The 18530-nt window shown below is 56.2% G+C and overlaps 1 protein-coding gene across 1 annotated transcript in view; it reads left to right on the forward strand.

The window, feature by feature from the left end:
- GNL1 (G protein nucleolar 1 (putative)) overlaps positions 1-18530 on the forward strand; it is a 176334-nt gene that overhangs the window by 53570 nt on the left and 104234 nt on the right. Inside the window, exons 2-4 of the mRNA XM_078641705.1 lie at positions 1399-1567; positions 10441-10577; positions 17944-18095. Coding sequence (XP_078497831.1) covers positions 1399-1567; positions 10441-10577; positions 17944-18095 — 458 coding nt within the window. The remainder of the gene's footprint in view (positions 1-1398; positions 1568-10440; positions 10578-17943; positions 18096-18530) is intronic.

Consider the following 18530-nt stretch of genomic DNA (forward strand, 5'->3'; position numbering starts at 1 on the left):
ATCATAAAGGTAAGTAGCCCAATGGCTACTACCTGTCACTCCACATAACGCCACTAAATTTAGTATTTAGGAGGAACCCCTCATGCCATGAACTCAGATTCGACTGATCAAGAAGAAGAGGACAACGAAGAGCTGCAAGAAAAGTGAGGACTGAAGTCTGATGTGGACTTTTTTTTGCAAAACCCAGCCGGATTGCACCAAGTCTCAACAGTCATGACCAGTGACTAGTTTTCCAGCTGAACAGCTTCCTAGAACCCCGGTAGACTGCCAGCCTTTGCACATTTCCAGCAATCTCCCTTCGAGTAACGGAGTTACTCCCCTCAGAAGGTACAGAAGAGTAAGTCCAGTTCACTGATTTGCCGCCCACTGGCCAGCACCTCAGCCCCCCCAGAATGCGGTACCTGTTCTCCCGAAGGTTAGATCTGTCCCACCCCCCCCACCAAGTGTGCGGAGAGCTTCACAGGCCCAACATTCAGGGTACTTGACCCATTGCAGCAAACAAAGACAGTGAGAGTCCAGTCCAGACTCCAATGAGACCGAGCAGCCATTGAGAGAAGTCTGCACTGCAGAGACCCACTTTTGGAGTGTCCCAGCTGTCCTTAATTGGCGAAGACCGACACCCGCAAGACCCACAGGACGCACAGAGCCCAGCCGACCTTTTCACTCTGCACCCCAGCCCAGGTACCAACAAACCAACTCTGCTCCCTTGTGATCCAAGCCCCCTGTTGGGAACTCCCAGACTTATCTCCAAGTCTCCCTCTGCAGCCTGTTTTCAGGTGGGGCCCCCCTTTCTACTAGCGTAGCTCGCACAGCTACCAACCCGACCAGCACTTCTGCACCCTGCGCCCCAGGGCAGGTTATGAGTAACTGCTGATGGTTCTTTGGGCCTTGGCTCCTACAACCCTCAGGAGACCCCCAGAAACCAATTGCAAAGAACTGTCTGCAGCATATTCCTTTTCTCCCATTGGGAAGCATTGCTGTGTAAAGACGCATTCAAGTGAACAATTTACTTATCTGTTAAAATCCATATTTTAAAAAATACTTGCGTTCTTGGTATCAAAATGTACATAAAAATCCGGCTTATTTTGCTAAAATGTTTTTGCGTTTATTCTTGTGTGTCTCATTTATTGCCTCTGAGTACAACAAATGCTTAGCACCGCCCTCTGATACTGCTTGCCCACACCACCAGAAATGAGCGGAATATCATTTGTGCTTCTGTAAACCAATTGGGGTTTGCCTGGATTCTTTACACAGTGTACCTCTTTGGCCCACTTTATAAAGAGCCAGCTTCCTACCCCCCACCTGCCTTGCCCCTTCCACCCATTGTGCTTCTCTCCACCCTTCTTTACCCTGCTGTAACATCTCCCTTTCCATTGGCTTCCCTCTCGATTATGCTAGGTGTTCCCGAGGGCATGCGATCAAGCTCAAATAGCCGCAGTGGAAGCCATGACAGGCGGCAGGATCATACGGACACCTCCGACAGCGAGTCCCTATCCATGCAGGTGCGCAGGATCAACCAGCAGCCGCAGATCCGCCGGCCTGGGGAGAAGGGCTACGATTCCAACAGGTACTGAAGCCTCACCGGGGAGGGCTACGATTCCAACAGGTACTGAAGCCTCACCGGGGAGGGCTACGATTCCAACAGGTACTGAAGCCTCACCGGGGAGGGCTACGATTCCAACAGGTACTGAAGCCTGAGTGGGGAGGGCTACGATTCCAACAAGTACTGAAGCCTGAGTGGGGAGAAGGGCTACGATTCCAACAGGTACTGAAGCCTCACCGGGGAGGGCTGCAATTCCAACAGGTACTGAAGCCTGAGTGGGGAGAAGGGCTGCGATTCCAACAGGTACTGAAGCCTGAGTGGGGAGAAGGGCTACGATTCCAATAGGTACTGAAGCCTCACCGGGGAGGGCTACGATTCCAACAGGTACTGAAGCCTGAGTGGGGAGAAGGGCTACGATTCCAATAGGTACTGAAGCCTCACCGGGGAGGGCTACGATTCCAACAGGTACTGAAGCCTCACCGGGGAGGGCTACGATTCCAACAGGTACTGAAGCCTCACCGGGGAGGGCTACGATTCCAACAGGTACTGAAGCCTCACCGGGGAGGGCTACGATTCCAACAGGTACTGAAGCCTGAGTGGGGAGGGCTGCAATTCCAACAGGTACTGAAGCCTGAGTGGGGAGGGCTGCGATTCCAACAGGTACTGAAGCCTGAGTGGGGAGAAGGGCTACGATTCCAATAGGTACTGAAGCCTGAGTGGGGAGGGCTGCGATTCCAACAGGTACTGAAGCCTGAGTGGGGAGAAGGGCTGCGATTCCAACAGGTACTGAAGCCTGAGTGGGGAGAAGGGCTGCGATTCCAACAGGTACTGAAGCCTGAGTGGGGAGAAGGGCTACGATTCCAATAGGTACTGAAGCCTGAGTGGGGAGAAGGGCTACGATTCCAATAGGTAGTGAAGCCTCACCGGGGAGGGCTACGATTCCAACAGGTACTGAAGCCTCACCGGGGAGGGCTGCAATTCCAACAGGTACTGAAGCCTGAGTGGGGAGGGCTACGATTCCAACAGGTACTGAAGCCTGAGTGGGGAGAAGGGCTACGATTCCAATAGGTACTGAAGCCTGAGTGGGGAGAAGGGCTGCGATTCCAACAGGTACTGAAGCCTGAGTGGGGAGAAGGGCTGCGATTCCAACAGGTACTGAAGCCTGAGTGGGGAGAAGGGCTGCGATTCCAACAGGTACTGAAGCCTGAGTGGGGAGAAGGGCTACGATTCCAAAAGGTACTGAAGCCTCACCGGGGAGGGCTACGATTCCAACAGGTACTGAAGCCTCACCGGGGAGGGCTACGATTCCAACAGGTACTGAAGCCTCACCGGGGAGGGCTACGATTCCAACAGGTACTGAAGCCTCACCGGGGAGGGCTGCAATTCCAACAGGTACTGAAGCCTGAGTGGGGAGGGCTACGATTCCAACAGGTACTGAAGCCTGAGTGGGGAGAAGGGCTGCGATTCCAACAGGTACTGAAACCTGAGTGGGGAGAATGGCTACGATTCCAATAGGTACTGAAGCCTGAGTGGGGAGGGCTGCGATTCCAACAGGTACTGAAGCCTGAGTGGGGAGAAGGGCTGCGATTCCAACAGGTACTGAAGCCTGAGTGGGGAGAAGGGCTACGATTCCAATAGGTACTGAAGCCTGAGTGGGGAGGGCTGCGATTCCAACAGGTACTGAAGCCTGTGTGGGGAGAAGGGCTGCGATTCCAACATGTACTGAAGCCTGAGTGGGGAGAAGGGCTGCGATTCCAACAGGTACTGAAGCCTGAGTGGGGAGAAGGGCTACGATTCCAATAGGTACTGAAGCCTCACCGGGGAGGGCTACGATTCCAACAGGTACTGAAGCCTCACCGGGGAGGGCTACGATTCCAACAGGTACTGAAGCCTGAGTGGGGAGGGCTACGATTCCAACAGGTACTGAAGCCTCACCGGGGAGGGCTACGATTCCAACAGGTACTGAAGCCTCACCGGGGAGGGCTACGATTCCAACAGGTACTGAAGCCTCACCGGGGAGGGCTGCAATTCCAACAGGTACTGAAGCCTGAGTGGGGAGGGCTACGATTCCAACAGGTACTGAAGCCTGAGTGGGGAGAAGGGCTGCGATTCCAACAGGTACTGAAACCTGAGTGGGGAGAAGGGCTACGATTCCAATAGGTACTGAAGCCTGAGTGGGGAGGGCTGCGATTCCAACAGGTACTGAAGCCTGAGTGGGGAGAAGGGCTGCGATTCCAACAGGTACTGAAGCATGAGTGGGCAGAAGGGCTACGATTCCAATAGGTACTGAAGCCTGAGTGGGGAGGGCTGCGATTCCAACAGGTACTGAAGCCTGTGTGGGGAGAAGGGCTGCGATTCCAACAGGTACTGAAGCCTGAGTGGGGAGAAGGGCTGCGATTCCAACAGGTACTGAAGCCTGAGTGGGGAGAAGGGCTACGATTCCAATAGGTACTGAAGCCTGAGTGGGGAGGGCTGCGATTCCAACAGGTACTGAAGCCTGAGTGGGGAGAAGGGCTGCGATTCCAACAGGTACTGAAGCCTGAGTGGGGAGAAGGGCTACGATTCCAATAGGTACTGAAGCCTGAGTGGGGAGGGCTGCGATTCCAACAGGTACTGAAGCATGTGTGGGGAGAAGGGCTGCGATTCCAACAGGTACTGAAGCCTGAGTGGGGAGAAGGGCTGCGATTCCAACAGGTACTGAAGCCTGAGTGGGGAGAAGGGCTACGATTCCAATAGGTACTGAAGCCTCACCGGGGAGGGCTACGATTCCAACAGGTACTGAAGCCTCACCGGGGAGGGCTATGATTCCAACAGGTACTGAAGCCTCACCGGGGAGGGCTACGATTCCAACAGGTACTGAAGCCTGAGTGGGGAGAAGGGCTGCGATTCCAACAGGTACTGAAGCCTGAGTAGGGAGAAGGGCTGCGATTCCAACAGGTACTGAAGCCTGAGTGGGGAGAAGGGCTACGATTCCAAAAGGTACTGAAGCCTCACCGGGGAGGGCTACGATTCCAACAGGTACTGAAGCCTCACCGGGGAGGGCTACGATTCCAACAGGTACTGAAGCCTCACCGGGGAGGGCTACGATTCCAACAGGTACTGAAGCCTCACCGGGGAGGGCTACGATTCCAACAGGTACTGAAGCCTGAGTGGGGAGAAGGGCTACGATTCCAACAGGTACTGAAGCCTCACCGGGGAGAGCTGCAATTCCAACAGGTACTGAAGCCTGAGTGGGGAGAAGGGCTACGATTCCAATAGGTACTGAAGCCTCACCGGGGAGGGCTGCAATTCCAACAGGTACTGAAGCCTGAGTGGGGAGGGCTGCAATTCCAACAGGTACTGAAGCCTGAGTGGGGAGGGCTGCAATTCCAACAGGTACTGAAGCCTGAGTGGGGAGAAGGGCTGCGATTCCAACAGGTACTGAAGCCTGAGTGGGGAGAAGGGCTACGATTCCAACAGGTACTGAAGCCTCACCGGGGAGGGCTGCAATTCCAAAAAATAAGGGGGGGGAAGGAGACTGAGCGGTGGCGGGTAATGATTTTAAGATGTGCCGAGGGGCGGGCTACGATTCTGGCTGCTGCCTTACCGGTTCAGCGGCATCTCTCTCCTCCCAAAACACTCACTCAATCCACTGTATAATAAATCCTGCATCAAGTCCTTGGTCTGTGCCCTTCTAAAGTGCTCTCTTATGCGTGACTAGGTTCATTCTCTACAAATAGACACAAACACAGAATTACCTTCACTGAATCCATAACACAGTCCGTTGTCTCCTGACCAGAGATTTAGATGTCTTTGCCAGATTGTGTGAGGTCTTAATATCCAATGGCCTGATGGTGTTAGACTGTGGAGTTTCTATTGCCTGGCAGGCGCCGTCAGGAGGGCGAGTGTTGGGGCGCGGTCAGGAGGGCCAGTGTTGGGGCGCGGTCAGGAGGGCCAGTGTTGGGGCGCGGTCAGGAGGGCCAGTGTTGGGGCGCGGTCGGGAGGGCCCGTGTTGGGGCGCGGTCGGGAGGGCCACTGTTGGGGCGCGGTCGGGAGGGCCACTGTTGGGGGCTGGGTCAGGAGGGCCAGTGTTGTGGGCTGGGTCAGGAGGGCCAGTGTTGTGGGCTGGGTCAGGAGGGCCAGTGTTGTGGGCTGGGTCAGGAGGGCCAGTGTTGGGGGCTGGGTCAGGAGGGCCAGTGTTGGGGGCTGGGTCAGGAGAGCCAGTGTTGGGGGCTGGGTCAGGAGGGCCAGTGTTGGGGGCTGGGTCAGGAGGGCCAGTGTTGGGGCGCGGTCAGGAGGGCCAGTGTTGGGGCGCGGTCAGGAGGGCCAGTGTTGGGGCGCGGTCAGGAGGGCCAGTGTTGGGGCGCGATCAGGAGGGCCAGTGTTGGGGCGCGGTCAGGAGGGCGAGTGTTGGGGCGTGATCAGGAGGGCCAGTGTTGGGGCGCGATCAGGAGGGCCAGTGTTGGGGCGCGGTCAGGAGGGCCAGTGTTGGGGCACGGTCAGGAGGGCGAGTGTTGGGGCGCGGTCAGGAGGGCGAGTGTTGGGGCGCGGTCAGGAGGGCGAGTGTTGGGGCGCGGTCAGGAGGGCGAGTGTTGGGGCGCGGTCAGGAGGGCGAGTGTTGGGGCACGGTCTGGATGGGTGTATGGTGGGGCGCGGTCAGGAGGGCGAGTGTTTGGACGCGGTGAGGGATGCCAGTGTGGGGGCGCGGTCAGGAGGGCCAGTGTCGGAGGGGGCTGGGTCAGGAGGGCCAGTGTTGGGGGGGCTGGGTCAGGAGGTCCAGTGTCGGGGGGGGCTGGGTCAGGAGGGCCAGTGTTGGGGGGGCTGGGTCAGGCGGGCCGGGTCGGGAGGGCCAGTGTTGGGGGCCGGGTCAGGAGGGCCAGTGTTGGGGGCATGGTCAGGAGGACCAGTGTTGGGGGCTGGGTCAGGAGGGCCAGTGTTGGGGGCATGGTCAGGAGGGCCAGTGTTGGGGGGGCCGGGTCAGGAGGGCCGGGTCAGGAGGGCCGGGTCAGGAGGGCCAGTGTTGGGGCCTGGGTCTGGAGGGCCAGTGTTGGGGGCCGGGTCAGGAGGGCCAGTGTTGGGGGCCGGGTCAGGAGGGCCAGTGTTGGGGGGGCTGGGTCAGGAGGGCCGGGTCGGGAGGGCCAGTGTTGGGGGCCGGGTCAGGAGGGCCAGTGTTGGGGGCCGGGTCAGGAGGGCCACTGTTGGGGGCTGGGTCAGGAGGGCCAGTGTTGGGGGCTGGGTCAGGAGGGCCAGTGTTGGGGGCTGGGTCAGGAGAGCCAGTGTTGGGGGCTGGGTCAGGAGGGCCAGTGTTGGGGGCTGGGTCAGGAGGGCCAGTGTTGGAGCGCGGTCTGGAGGGCCAGTGTCTGGGCGCGGTCTGGAGGGCCAGTGTCTGGGCGCGGTCGGGAGGGCCAGTGTCTGGGCGCGGTCGGGAGGGCCAGTGTTGGGGCGCGGTCGGGAGGGCCCGTGTTGGGGCGCGGTCGGGAGGGCCTGTGTTGGGGGCGCGGTCGGGAGGGCCCGTGTTGGGGGCGCGGTCGGGAGGGCCCGTGTTGGGGGCGCGGTCGGGAGGGCCCGTGTTGGGGGCGCGGTCGGGAGGGCCCGTGTTGGGGCGCGGTCGGGAGGGCCCGTGTTGGGGCGCGCTCGGGAGGGTCAGTGTTGGGGCGCGGTCGGGAGGGCTCGTGTTGGGGGCGCGGTCGGGAGGGCCAGTGTTGGGGGCTGGGTCAGGAGGGCCAGTGTTGGGGGCTGGGTCAGGAGGGCCAGTGTTGGGGGCTGGGTCAGGAGGGCCAGTGTTGGAGCGCGGTCTGGAGGGCCAGTGTCTGGGCGCGGTCTGGAGGGCCAGTGTCTGGGCGCGGTCGGGAGGGCCCGTGTTGGGGCGCGGTCGGGAGGGCCCGTGTTGGGGCGCGGTCGGGAGGGCCCGTGTTGGGGGCGCGGTCGGGAGGGCCAGTGTTGGGGGCTGGGTCAGGAGGGCCAGTGTTGGGGGCTGGGTCAGGAGGGCCAGTGTTGGGGGCTGGGTCAGGAGGGCCAGTGTTGGGGGCTGGGTCAGGAGGGCCAGTGTTGGAGCGCGGTCTGGAGGGCCAGTGTCTGGGCGCGGTCTGGAAGGCCAGTGTCTGGGCGCGGTCGGGAGGGCCCGTGTTGGGGCGCGGTCGGGAGGGCCCGTGTTGGGGCGCGGTCGGGAGGGCCCGTGTTGGGGGCGCGGTCGGGAGGGCCCGTGTTGGGGTCGCGGTCGGGAGGGCCAGTGTTGGGGGCGCGGTCGGGAGGGCCCGTGTTGGGGCACGGTCGGGAGGGCCCGTGTTGGGGCGCGGTCGGGAGGGCCCGTGTTGGGGGCGCGGTCGGGAGGGCCCGTGTTGGGGGCGCGGTCGGGAGGGCCCGTGTTGGGGGCGCGGTCGGGAGGGCCCGTGTTGGGGGCGCGGTCGGGAGGGCCCGTGTTGGGGCGCGGTCGGGAGGGCCCGTGTTGGGGCGCGGTCGGGTCAGGAGGGCCGGGTCAGGAGGGCCGGGTCAGGAGGGCCAGTGTTGGGGCCTGGGTCTGGAGGGCCAGTGTTGGGGGCCGGGTCAGGAGGGCCAGTGTTGGGGGCCGGGTCAGGAGGGCCAGTGTTGGGGGGGCTGGGTCAGGAGGGCCGGGTCGGGAGGGCCGGGTCAGGAGGGCCAGTGTTGGGGGGGCCGGGTCAGGAGGGCCGGGTCAGGAGGGCCGGGTCAGGAGGGCCAGTGTTGGGGCCTGGGTCTGGAGGGCCAGTGTTGGGGGCCGGGTCAGGAGGGCCAGTGTTGGGGGCCGGGTCAGGAGGGCCAGTGTTGGGGGGGCTGGGTCAGGAGGGCCGGGTCGGGAGGGCCAGTGTTGGGGGCCGGGTCAGGAGGGCCAGTGTTGGGGGCCGGGTCAGGAGGGCCACTGTTGGGGGCTGGGTCAGGAGGGCCAGTGTTGGGGGCTGGGTCAGGAGGGCCAGTGTTGGGGGCTGGGTCAGGAGAGCCAGTGTTGGGGGCTGGGTCAGGAGGGCCAGTGTTGGGGGCTGGGTCAGGAGGGCCAGTGTTGGAGCGCGGTCTGGAGGGCCAGTGTCTGGGCGCGGTCTGGAGGGCCAGTGTCTGGGCGCGGTCGGGAGGGCCAGTGTCTGGGCGCGGTCGGGAGGGCCAGTGTTGGGGCGCGGTCGGGAGGGCCCGTGTTGGGGCGCGGTCGGGAGGGCCTGTGTTGGGGGCGCGGTCGGGAGGGCCCGTGTTGGGGGCGCGGTCGGGAGGGCCCGTGTTGGGGGCGCGGTCGGGAGGGCCCGTGTTGGGGGCGCGGTCGGGAGGGCCCGTGTTGGGGCGCGGTCGGGAGGGCCCGTGTTGGGGCGCGCTCGGGAGGGTCAGTGTTGGGGCGCGGTCGGGAGGGCTCGTGTTGGGGGCGCGGTCGGGAGGGCCAGTGTTGGGGGCTGGGTCAGGAGGGCCAGTGTTGGGGGCTGGGTCAGGAGGGCCAGTGTTGGGGGCTGGGTCAGGAGGGCCAGTGTTGGAGCGCGGTCTGGAGGGCCAGTGTCTGGGCGCGGTCTGGAGGGCCAGTGTCTGGGCGCGGTCGGGAGGGCCCGTGTTGGGGCGCGGTCGGGAGGGCCCGTGTTGGGGCGCGGTCGGGAGGGCCCGTGTTGGGGGCGCGGTCGGGAGGGCCAGTGTTGGGGGCTGGGTCAGGAGGGCCAGTGTTGGGGGCTGGGTCAGGAGGGCCAGTGTTGGGGGCTGGGTCAGGAGGGCCAGTGTTGGGGGCTGGGTCAGGAGGGCCAGTGTTGGAGCGCGGTCTGGAGGGCCAGTGTCTGGGCGCGGTCTGGAGGGCCAGTGTCTGGGCGCGGTCGGGAGGGCCCGTGTTGGGGCGCGGTCGGGAGGGCCCGTGTTGGGGCGCGGTCGGGAGGGCCCGTGTTGGGGGCGCGGTCGGGAGGGCCCGTGTTGGGGTCGCGGTCGGGAGGGCCAGTGTTGGGGGCGCGGTCGGGAGGGCCCGTGTTGGGGCGCGGTCGGGAGGGCCCGTGTTGGGGCGCGGTCGGGAGGGCCCGTGTTGGGGGCGCGGTCGGGAGGGCCCGTGTTGGGGGCGCGGTCGGGAGGGCCCGTGTTGGGGGCGCGGTCGGGAGGGCCCGTGTTGGGGCGCGGTCGGGAGGGCCCGTGTCGGGGCGTGGTCGGGAGGGTCAGTGTTTGGGGTGCGCTCGGGAGGGCCCGTGTCGGGGCGCGCTCGGGAAGGCCCGTGTCGGGGCGCGCTCGGGAGGGCCAGTGTTGGAGCGCGGTCTGGAGGGCCCGTGTTGGGGGCGCGGTCGGGAGGGCCCGTGTTGGGGCGCGGTCGGGAGGGTCAGTGTCGGGGTGCGCTCGGGAGGGCCCGTGTTGGGGCGCGGTCGGGAGGGCCCGTGTTGGGGCGCGGTCGGGAGGGCCCGTGTTGGGGCGCGGTCGGGAGGGCCCGTGTCTGTGCGCGGTCGGGAGGGCCCGTGTTGGGGGCGCGGTCGGGAGGGCCCGTGTCGGGGAGCGGTCGGGAGGGTCAGTGTTTGGGGTGCGCTCGGGAGGGCCCGTGTTGGGGCGCGGTCGGGAGGGCCCGTGTCTGTGCGCGCTCGGGAGGGCCCGTGTTGGGGCGCGGTCGGGAGGGCCCGTGTTGGGGGCGCGGTCGGGAGGGCCCGTGTTGGGGGCGCGGTCGGGAGGGCCCGTGTTGGGGCGCGGTCGGGAGGGCCCGTGTCGGGGCGCGGTCGGGAGGGCCCGTGTCGGGGAGCGGTCGGGAGGGTCAGTGTTTGGGGTGCGCTCGGGAGGGCCCGTGTTGGGGCGCGGTCGGGAGGGCCCGTGTTGGGGCGCGGTCGGGAGGGCCCGTGTCTGTGCGCGGTCGGGAGGGCCAGTGTTGGGGGCGCAGTCACGGATGGAACGTTAGAGGTCCTGTCAAGTCATTACCTATCAATTAGACTGAAGCTGCCTCTTGCGTGCTGCTGATCCCTCTCCTCTCATCCCCCCAGGTACCGGCTGCACTTTGAAAAGGAGAGCCGGGAAGAGATTGAGCGGCGAAAGAAGCTTGCACGGGAGAAGATCCTGGAACCAGTGCTGGAGACGGAGCTGGAGGTGGATATCGACGACATCTACAAGCCGGGGTCAGGTGAGTCTAAAGTCACGTGGGCACCAGCGCTCTCTTGACTCCCTCCCTTCCCAGCGATGAGTACTCATCCCGAGACCTCCCTCGCATGCTGGCCTCGGTGGACAGGTATCAGGATTGGCTGTAGCTCAAGAATAGTAAAATAGCCACTAACCTCTTCCAGACGCCAAACGGGGACGATGTGTGATGTTAGCCCCCCTAGTCCCCTGAAACACGAACCCCCACAGAGGCTAGATCAATACCTCTGCGTGAATCCGTGCCCCCAGGGAAAAAAAGGGAAAGGGAAAAAATAATAAAGTAGCTGTGGCTTCGGTGTATCACTCGTGGTCCCGGCCAGCCGCCAGCGCAGACCCCAAAAGATGTGCACACTACAGGAGGACGACAAAGAATGTGTGTCAATAATGCATAGAGAATAACTAGACTGACATATCTTCTATGCTCATCTCCCTACTCACCCTGAGCCCACAGGCTGTCTCTGTAATAACACTCTCTGCTTTATATAAGTATTCAGGAGCAGGATGAGTCCACGGAATCCAATCCCTTCAGAAACATAACCCTTCTAATGATTTCCAACCATTAACAGTCCTTCATCTGTGCATGAAGCTAACAGCACTTTTTTCTTCTTCAATGGTATTTCTTCATACCACACTAAGCAAATCTCGGCGTTGCTGAAGCTTTTTTCTGACACGAACTTTGTCTTTATCAGGTACAGTCTGATGAAGATAAACCAAAAAGGCCAGCCACGGGGAAAAACAGTCTTTCTTTTTTCTTCACAGAACTTGTCACTAGGAAAGCTTTAGAACAGAAGGCGTCTTTGCTTCAGGCGCGCCTCTAAAATAAACACTTTCACAAATATCTTGCATGTCCTTTTAAACGCGCCTATGCTTTAAAAGTACAGCTGCTACTCGGGGGCTTGTTCAAAGTGAATAAATATTCGCACAAGATAATTATCCTCGTGAGGCTTCCACTGACAAGAATACCTGACCAAAAACAGAGTCTTTTCCGCAGTCCTTCAGGAAACAAAGTTCGATGAATTCATACAGTGAAATACAGCTTTTCTTCTTTCTTCAAGCTGAACTCCGGCGGGGAGCACCATCCGCCATTCCAACACCTCGAGGGAAAATTGACAAGCACTTTCCTGTTCTCTGGGCGGCCCTTAAGAATGCACCGCCTTCTTCCTTCACTAATGTCAACCCTAAGGATGCTGGGACATGTAGTTTTGTACATTTTTTTCTACAGATTGCGCTTTTCTCAGGACGACAGAGATGATGTTTCCTAATGCGCCAGGAAATCGCTACAACAGGATACCTGGGCTTCTTGTGTCCTATATGAAAGTACTACTTAATCATGCAAGTGAATGTAGGTAAGGCAGGGCTCCTGGTAGTATCCCTCCTGCAGACTTCCAGCCAAGTTGGAAAGAGTTTTGGTAATTTTAAGTCAAGTGCATAATAACTCATTGGTTATGTTAACTCATCCTAACATAAACAAATAATCTCCAGGTGCCTTAAGGAAAATAAAAGCGTGATGTTGTCTGGTTCTGTTGTAAAGGACGCTAGTGCACCAGGAACAAGATCGCACAATATAAAGCTGAATATCAAAGGGGTTTGACAGTGGTTTGTACCAAGGACGAGGCTGCAGTCACTTGTAGAGTGTAAGGGTCCGGCTGAGGTAAGAGCGGGTTGAAGCTGTAGGGATTCAGCGTCCGTTCAGGTTAAGGATGGTAAAAAAACAGATTGGATGAAAAACAATAAAAAATAATTACTTTCAACAGGATTGTTTCTGGACTCTGTGATCGTTCAGACATTCGCTCTAATTTCTCTTTGTATTTTAGCTGTAAATGTCCCCTCCACTTTGACCTGATTTGGAGGCTCTGCCGCCCGTTCCAGTCACCCCCGCTCCCCCCTCTGATGTTTGACATGTTTGGTCAAGAGCAAGTCTGCTCTGAAAATTACCAACCTGCCACTTCCATCCAACTAGGTGTTGAAAGGGTGGGGCAGGCGGAGTGGGTTGGATGGGCCTTCTGCGCCTCTGGGTCCAGGAAGGGAGAGTTTCTGCTGAGAATGACGTCTGTCGCCTGCTTGAACTGTCAACAACCTTGGCCCTCGGTGAATGGTGGTCTGGTTTTTCTCTTTCCTTGAATGATACGTTTTGCAATTCTCATGGTTGGTTTTATTTCCAGCTTAGATGACCTTTATTATATTTCTCAGTTGTTTTTATACATTTAAGAAAAATATTAAACTCTTATTAAATGTGATAGGTAACAAAATTTGCATTGATATTAATTTTGTAATATGAATTTAATATTGTATGGCTTACATTAGGAAGCTTAAACAATAAATACATTTGTAATTTGGCTTAAATGGCATAGGTTGATTGCTCTTTTATAGTTGCTGAATTCATTGTCCTCTAATTAAATAGCTTGTTGCCTCCTCCTCTGATTGGTAGGTTACTTTCGTTCCCGCTCTCTTCTCAGTTGGTAGGCTACTTTTGTTGCCTCCTCCTCCGATTGGTAGGTTACTTTTGTTGAAAATCTCTTCTCTGATTGGTAGGTTACTTTCGTTGAAAATCTCTTCTCTGGTTGGTTATTTGTCGTTGCCTCTCTTCTCTGGTTGGTAGGTTACTTTTGTTGCCTCTCTTCTCTGATTGATAGGTTACTTTCGTTCCCTTTTTCTCTGATTGGTAGGTTATTTTACGTTTAGCGAGGCAGTCAGAGTGCATTCACCGGTATACAGTTTTGACTCCTTCTTACCCAGATAACTTTATTCTTACAACTAGCGAGTACAATTCTTGAGTTTTCAGATCACTTTGTCGTTTTTTTGCCTCCGCGTGGTCTTTTCCGCGTCGGGCTCCAATAGACGTACAGTGGCCCCTGAGGAAGGGACTGATAGTCCCGAAATGCATCGGGCTGATCTTCATCAATCCCCGTCAATGAACACTGGGATGCTTTGTACATTGTATTGATGAACAACAAAATGATGCACTTATAGAGTCCGGAAGTAATGACTTGGGTTAATGGAATAAATCCGAAAATTGTTCAACTACAGATGATGCTCTGAACAATGAAGTATTGTTGAGCAAATGAATGTGTAGTTGTATTTGTGTTTCTTTGTATTAATCAGTTTAACGTCTGGCAATGTTTTGTTTTAGTCTGACAAAGTCAAACCCTGCTGTGTTCTTGGTCGATTCTAGACAGTTTGTCTTGAACTGGTTGTTTCAGTTTATGACATCCTCGGGACAGGCAGCCCTTTGACACCTAGAAGCACGCAATAGATAGATTAAAATACCTCCATTAGAAGGTGATTTTGAGAAACTGACTAACAGGTGTGCTTGTGACCTCCACCCTTTTTCACAGGTTATTTTTGTTGCCTCCTTCTCTGATTGGTAAATTACTTTTGTTCCCTCTTCTCTGATTGGCAGGTTACTTTCGTTGCCTCTCTCTTCTCTGATTGGTAGGTTCATTTTGTTATCTCTCTCGTCTCTGATTCATAGGACACTTTTGTTGTCTCTCTGTGTAACAAGGTAGAATCCGACTGCATGGTTACCCCCACTTTTTGCCTGGTGTTTTGATGGTTTTTTTACTTAGTTTGGCTGGGATCCTGCTATTCAGGACCCCAGCCTAGCTGCTTCCTCTCTAAATTGAATGCATATACATTAGGTAAACTCCAGATTGGTTACTGGGTTACCCTTGTGAGTCCCTAGTATATGGCATAGGTACCCCGGAGGCCTACCAGGGACTGAAGCATGTGTTATGCCACCCCTGAGAAGCCTTCCAAAATGGCACCACAGTTCTGCTACTGCTTCCTGGGCAAGGTGGTGTAAGCACTTCTTACTGAGATATAGAATACCTATATCTACCTTTTTAAAACCGACACATCTAAACCTATAAGTCACTCCTATAGCAGGCCTTGACAATCCTGAAGGCAGAGTGCTTGGTTTTGTGTGAGAGGGTGCCCAAACATGAGCTGAGCCCCTCTGCAGCTTTCGGAATCACTTCACTGTAGCTGTTCTGTGATACAGCCATACCATATACTCTTAAGTGCATTATATCTTCGCGGTTAATGCCAACTTTGGAATGGCTGCATCAAAACATGTCGTGTAAGGTGTCAAACACTTTGGAATACTACCCCCGCCAGTCCTTGCGGCGGGGGTAGCATTCCACCCTTCTAGAGGGAGAAGGCATGTACACACTAGTCTAACCGGTATGAGTTTAAAAGAGCCCCAGCATCACAAAATGGATGCTGCTGCCACAGACACGAGTTTGACCTCCTGTTGCTGGAGTAAACTCCGGCAGGGGAGGCCTGGACAATAGGTTTCCTGTCCAGGAAGGTGCCAGCACCTCCCCAGACAGGCTTTTGTGTATTGGGGCAGGGTGGGTGCATTCAGTGAATGTTTTCCAGACACTGCCTGGGGCACACAAGGTGTCCCTGTGCATACCGCAGTTCAAACCGGTTGCTGGGGCTCTCAGCCCCAGCTCTGGTGCGAAACTGGACAAAGAGGAAGGGGTGTAACCACCCTCTCCCCAGGTCCTCCCATAGGAGGGACCCTAGAGTTAGTCCATCCCCTAAACTTTGTATAAGTATAGGAACCCAGTCCCTAGGACTTTATATTACCCTGGACGAAATTCTGCAACATACATCTTGGACCTTCGACATTCTACTTTAACTAGAAGACTGAAGAAATCTCCCTTGCGGTCAAGGAGTGACTCCCCTGGTCAAACAGGCACCAAAAAAGCATTGGTCTGCATTTTCAAGGCTCCCGCCAGATCCCGAAGAAAGGACACTGGTACTTCCAGATATCTGAGGCCGACACGAGATCACAGCAAAGCTGAGACCCGCAGCCATCACGTGATACGTGGGACCGGAACTCCTGGACACTGCATATTTGCAAGTGAACCTACTTCCCGAGCTTTCCCGAAGTTGTGCATTGGGCTATTTGTCGCCCAAGCCATGAGCACCTTTTGCACTGAAGATTGTGGGCCTACGCTCCACGCGTGTTCCGTGGGCCCGCTTTTAGCATTCCAGCTCGAGGCTCTTTTTCCATCCCTTGTCCGTCGACTGGTGGGTCTGTTGTGGGGTGTTTCTTGGGCTTTCCTGGTTGCTCCAGACGTGCCCTGACTCCCTGCCAAAGGGTGAACCCCTCAGACCTTGCTAGTCTGCACCGAAGCCAATCTTTCCATTCTGCGTGGGTTGCTGTTGCCAAGGCTTGTTGGGTCCAATCCGGATACCGATACCGCAGGACTCGACATCCGACGTGGGACAGCTCAAATCCAGCTCCTGGTCGTCGTCGACGCCTCCTGGTCCTCGTGGCTGCAGAGTCCAGCTTCACCTCCGTCAGCTGAAATCAACCGACATCTGCTGGCATCTTCTGGTTGCCTCCCTGGACACTGGCTAGTGACCAGACTCTGTCCCCTCTGCTTTCAGGTTCTTCAGATCTCTGATCCACCCTTGGATCCATCCGTACACTTTTCTCCTGGTCGCCTGCAGCACTTCTTTGCAGCTCTCCATAGGAAACGACGACGAAACCCGACACGAAAAGACAGTTATGCACCCGGCTTCCCTGGGTGAGGTAACACGAGTACTTCGGTGCTCCCGTGGGTCTTGACTCTCGAAGTGTCCAGTACTGAAGGGGTTTGTTCGCAGTCCACTCCTAAGTGTCCTTATTCTTTAAAAATCTAACATTAACTTTCTCCATAGAAGTCAATAGTGATTCGCGGCTGTGTTTAGACACTGCACGCGTCCCCCGTGGGTCTCCTGTGTCCCTACCTTGGGTGGTTCCTGGTTGCCCCAGCGGTTCTACAGGCCCTAGGCCTTGTCTATATGTTCACAGCGGTACTTATACCACTTTCTTAGTATATGGTTTGTGAGGCCCCTAGGGCAAAACGTATACTGTGCTAATTTACTGTGTGCTATTTAAGTTTACTGTTTGTACTTTTGCCTCTAGCCTCATAAAGAGACTAGAGGGATGTGTTTAGAATAAATACATATATATTTTATATATACCTGGTGTGGTTCTCCTTTCATTTGGTCATTCACGAGATTATAGACTGGTAAAACAAGCTGCTTTACATTCCTTCAAGTACTGAGAGAGAGGGGTCCCAGTGTGAAAGCAGCAATGATTTTACAACATTCAAATAAAGATATTTACAAAAACACCAAATGAGTCCACATTGTTTTAATTCACAATGAGGATGAGTATAACAAATATACAGAGTATCGTAGGTTGTACGGTGCCCAAGGGGGGGAAGGGGGAAGTGATTGAGTGAGGATGGAGTAACGCAGGGATTAGTGCAGCCCTTACAGCAGGGTCTTCATCAGGACGAGGAACTGGGCAGGCAACCGTTATAGTTATTGCTCTTCTTATGAGGGGCATTTGTCGCCGTAGGTCATGTTGGTTATTTGTGATTTAGAAAGAGCGATGGAGGTCTAGACCGGTCCGTGGTTGGAAGAATCTAGAGAACGCGGTAGCTTGGCAAAGGTAGTCTGATGGGGATCACTTCAAGGTATCTAAGTAATGCGGTATCTCATCAATCAGTACGGAAGGTGTCTCACTTCGTGGTATCAAGCGCCGAATGAATCAGCCATGTAATCCCGCTCGTGTCTATGTCGAAACGTCGACAACTGTCCTGACATTTGTCAACTCCCTACCTAATTTGACATTATTTGTACCTCTGGAGTATGACATATGTATATATCGCCGCATTGAACCATTGGTCCTATTTTTGTATTTGAATTAATATACAAATGAAATTCTGTTATTCAGGTTGATTTTACTGTCACAATTCCCATACCACACCATCCTCACTCAATCACTTCCCCCTTCCCCCCTTGGGCACCGTACAACCTACGATACTCTGTATATTTGTTATACTCATCCTCATTGTGAATTAAAACAATGTGGACTCATTTGGTGTTTTTGTAAATATCTTTATTTGAATGTTGTACAATCATTGCTGCTTTCACACTGGGACCCCTCTCTCTCAGTACTTATTCAACCCAGGTCCCAGTGACTAATTTTGGGTAAAACCCCCTATATATATATATATACTTACATTCCTTCAAGACTTAGCCTGAAGGCTGCTCTCCACCGCTACCACTCGGATAGCTTTCAATAAAGGTTGTCTTTGACCTACCATCAATAAGGGTCAATTAGACTGGTGCAAGGTGCCCGCTAGAATAGTGGACAGCATATGCCAGGCCAACTTCTCACACTGTGATTGGTAGGTTACTTTTGTTGCCTCTCTCTTCTCATTGGTAGGTTACTTTTGTTGCTTCTCTCTGATTGGTAGGATACTTTTGTTGCCTCCCTCTTCTCTGATTGGTAGGATATTTCCGTAGCATCTGGTTGATAAATGCATTTCTTCTTTGGCTAGTGTTGGACTTCCCCAAGCGTCCACCGTGGAACTACCAAATGGCCAAAGAGCTCCTGCTGGCCCGGGAGGAGAAGAGTTTCCTGGCCTATCTGGAGAACATCTACAGCACCTTCAACCCCACACAGCTCAGCTATTTCGATCACAACTTGGAGGTGAGTGTCGTCTTCCTCGAAATATATAGCGATTGTCCAGGGGGGGCACAGACGCAGGTGAAAGATGAAGATGCAGGTGACAGGAGGAGGTTGGCATTCTTGTCCCCCACACAGTGCAGGTGGAGTGGGACCGATGGTGGAGTGGGACAAACTGGAGGGCGTGGGAATGTATCACTGGACACCGTTCCTTCGACACAGAGCACGCATGCTGGCATTCATACAGATGAGGCGACAGTCAGGGAAGCACACACGCGTCTTTCTACACATGTAACACCCAATGGTCGTCCAGTAAGCGTTGGTGCCAAGGACAAATCTCTTACACCGTGCACGCCTGAATAGAGAGACGAACGCAAGTGCAAATATGTGACTGTCCTTTCACACAGAGCACACTCGTTGGTGGACATATGGACGTGGGTGACAATAAAAGATGCACAT

Source organism: Lissotriton helveticus, chromosome 5_1, assembly GCF_964261635.1.
Source record: "Lissotriton helveticus chromosome 5_1, aLisHel1.1, whole genome shotgun sequence".
In the NCBI taxonomy this organism is placed as follows: domain Eukaryota; kingdom Metazoa; phylum Chordata; class Amphibia; order Caudata; family Salamandridae; genus Lissotriton; species Lissotriton helveticus.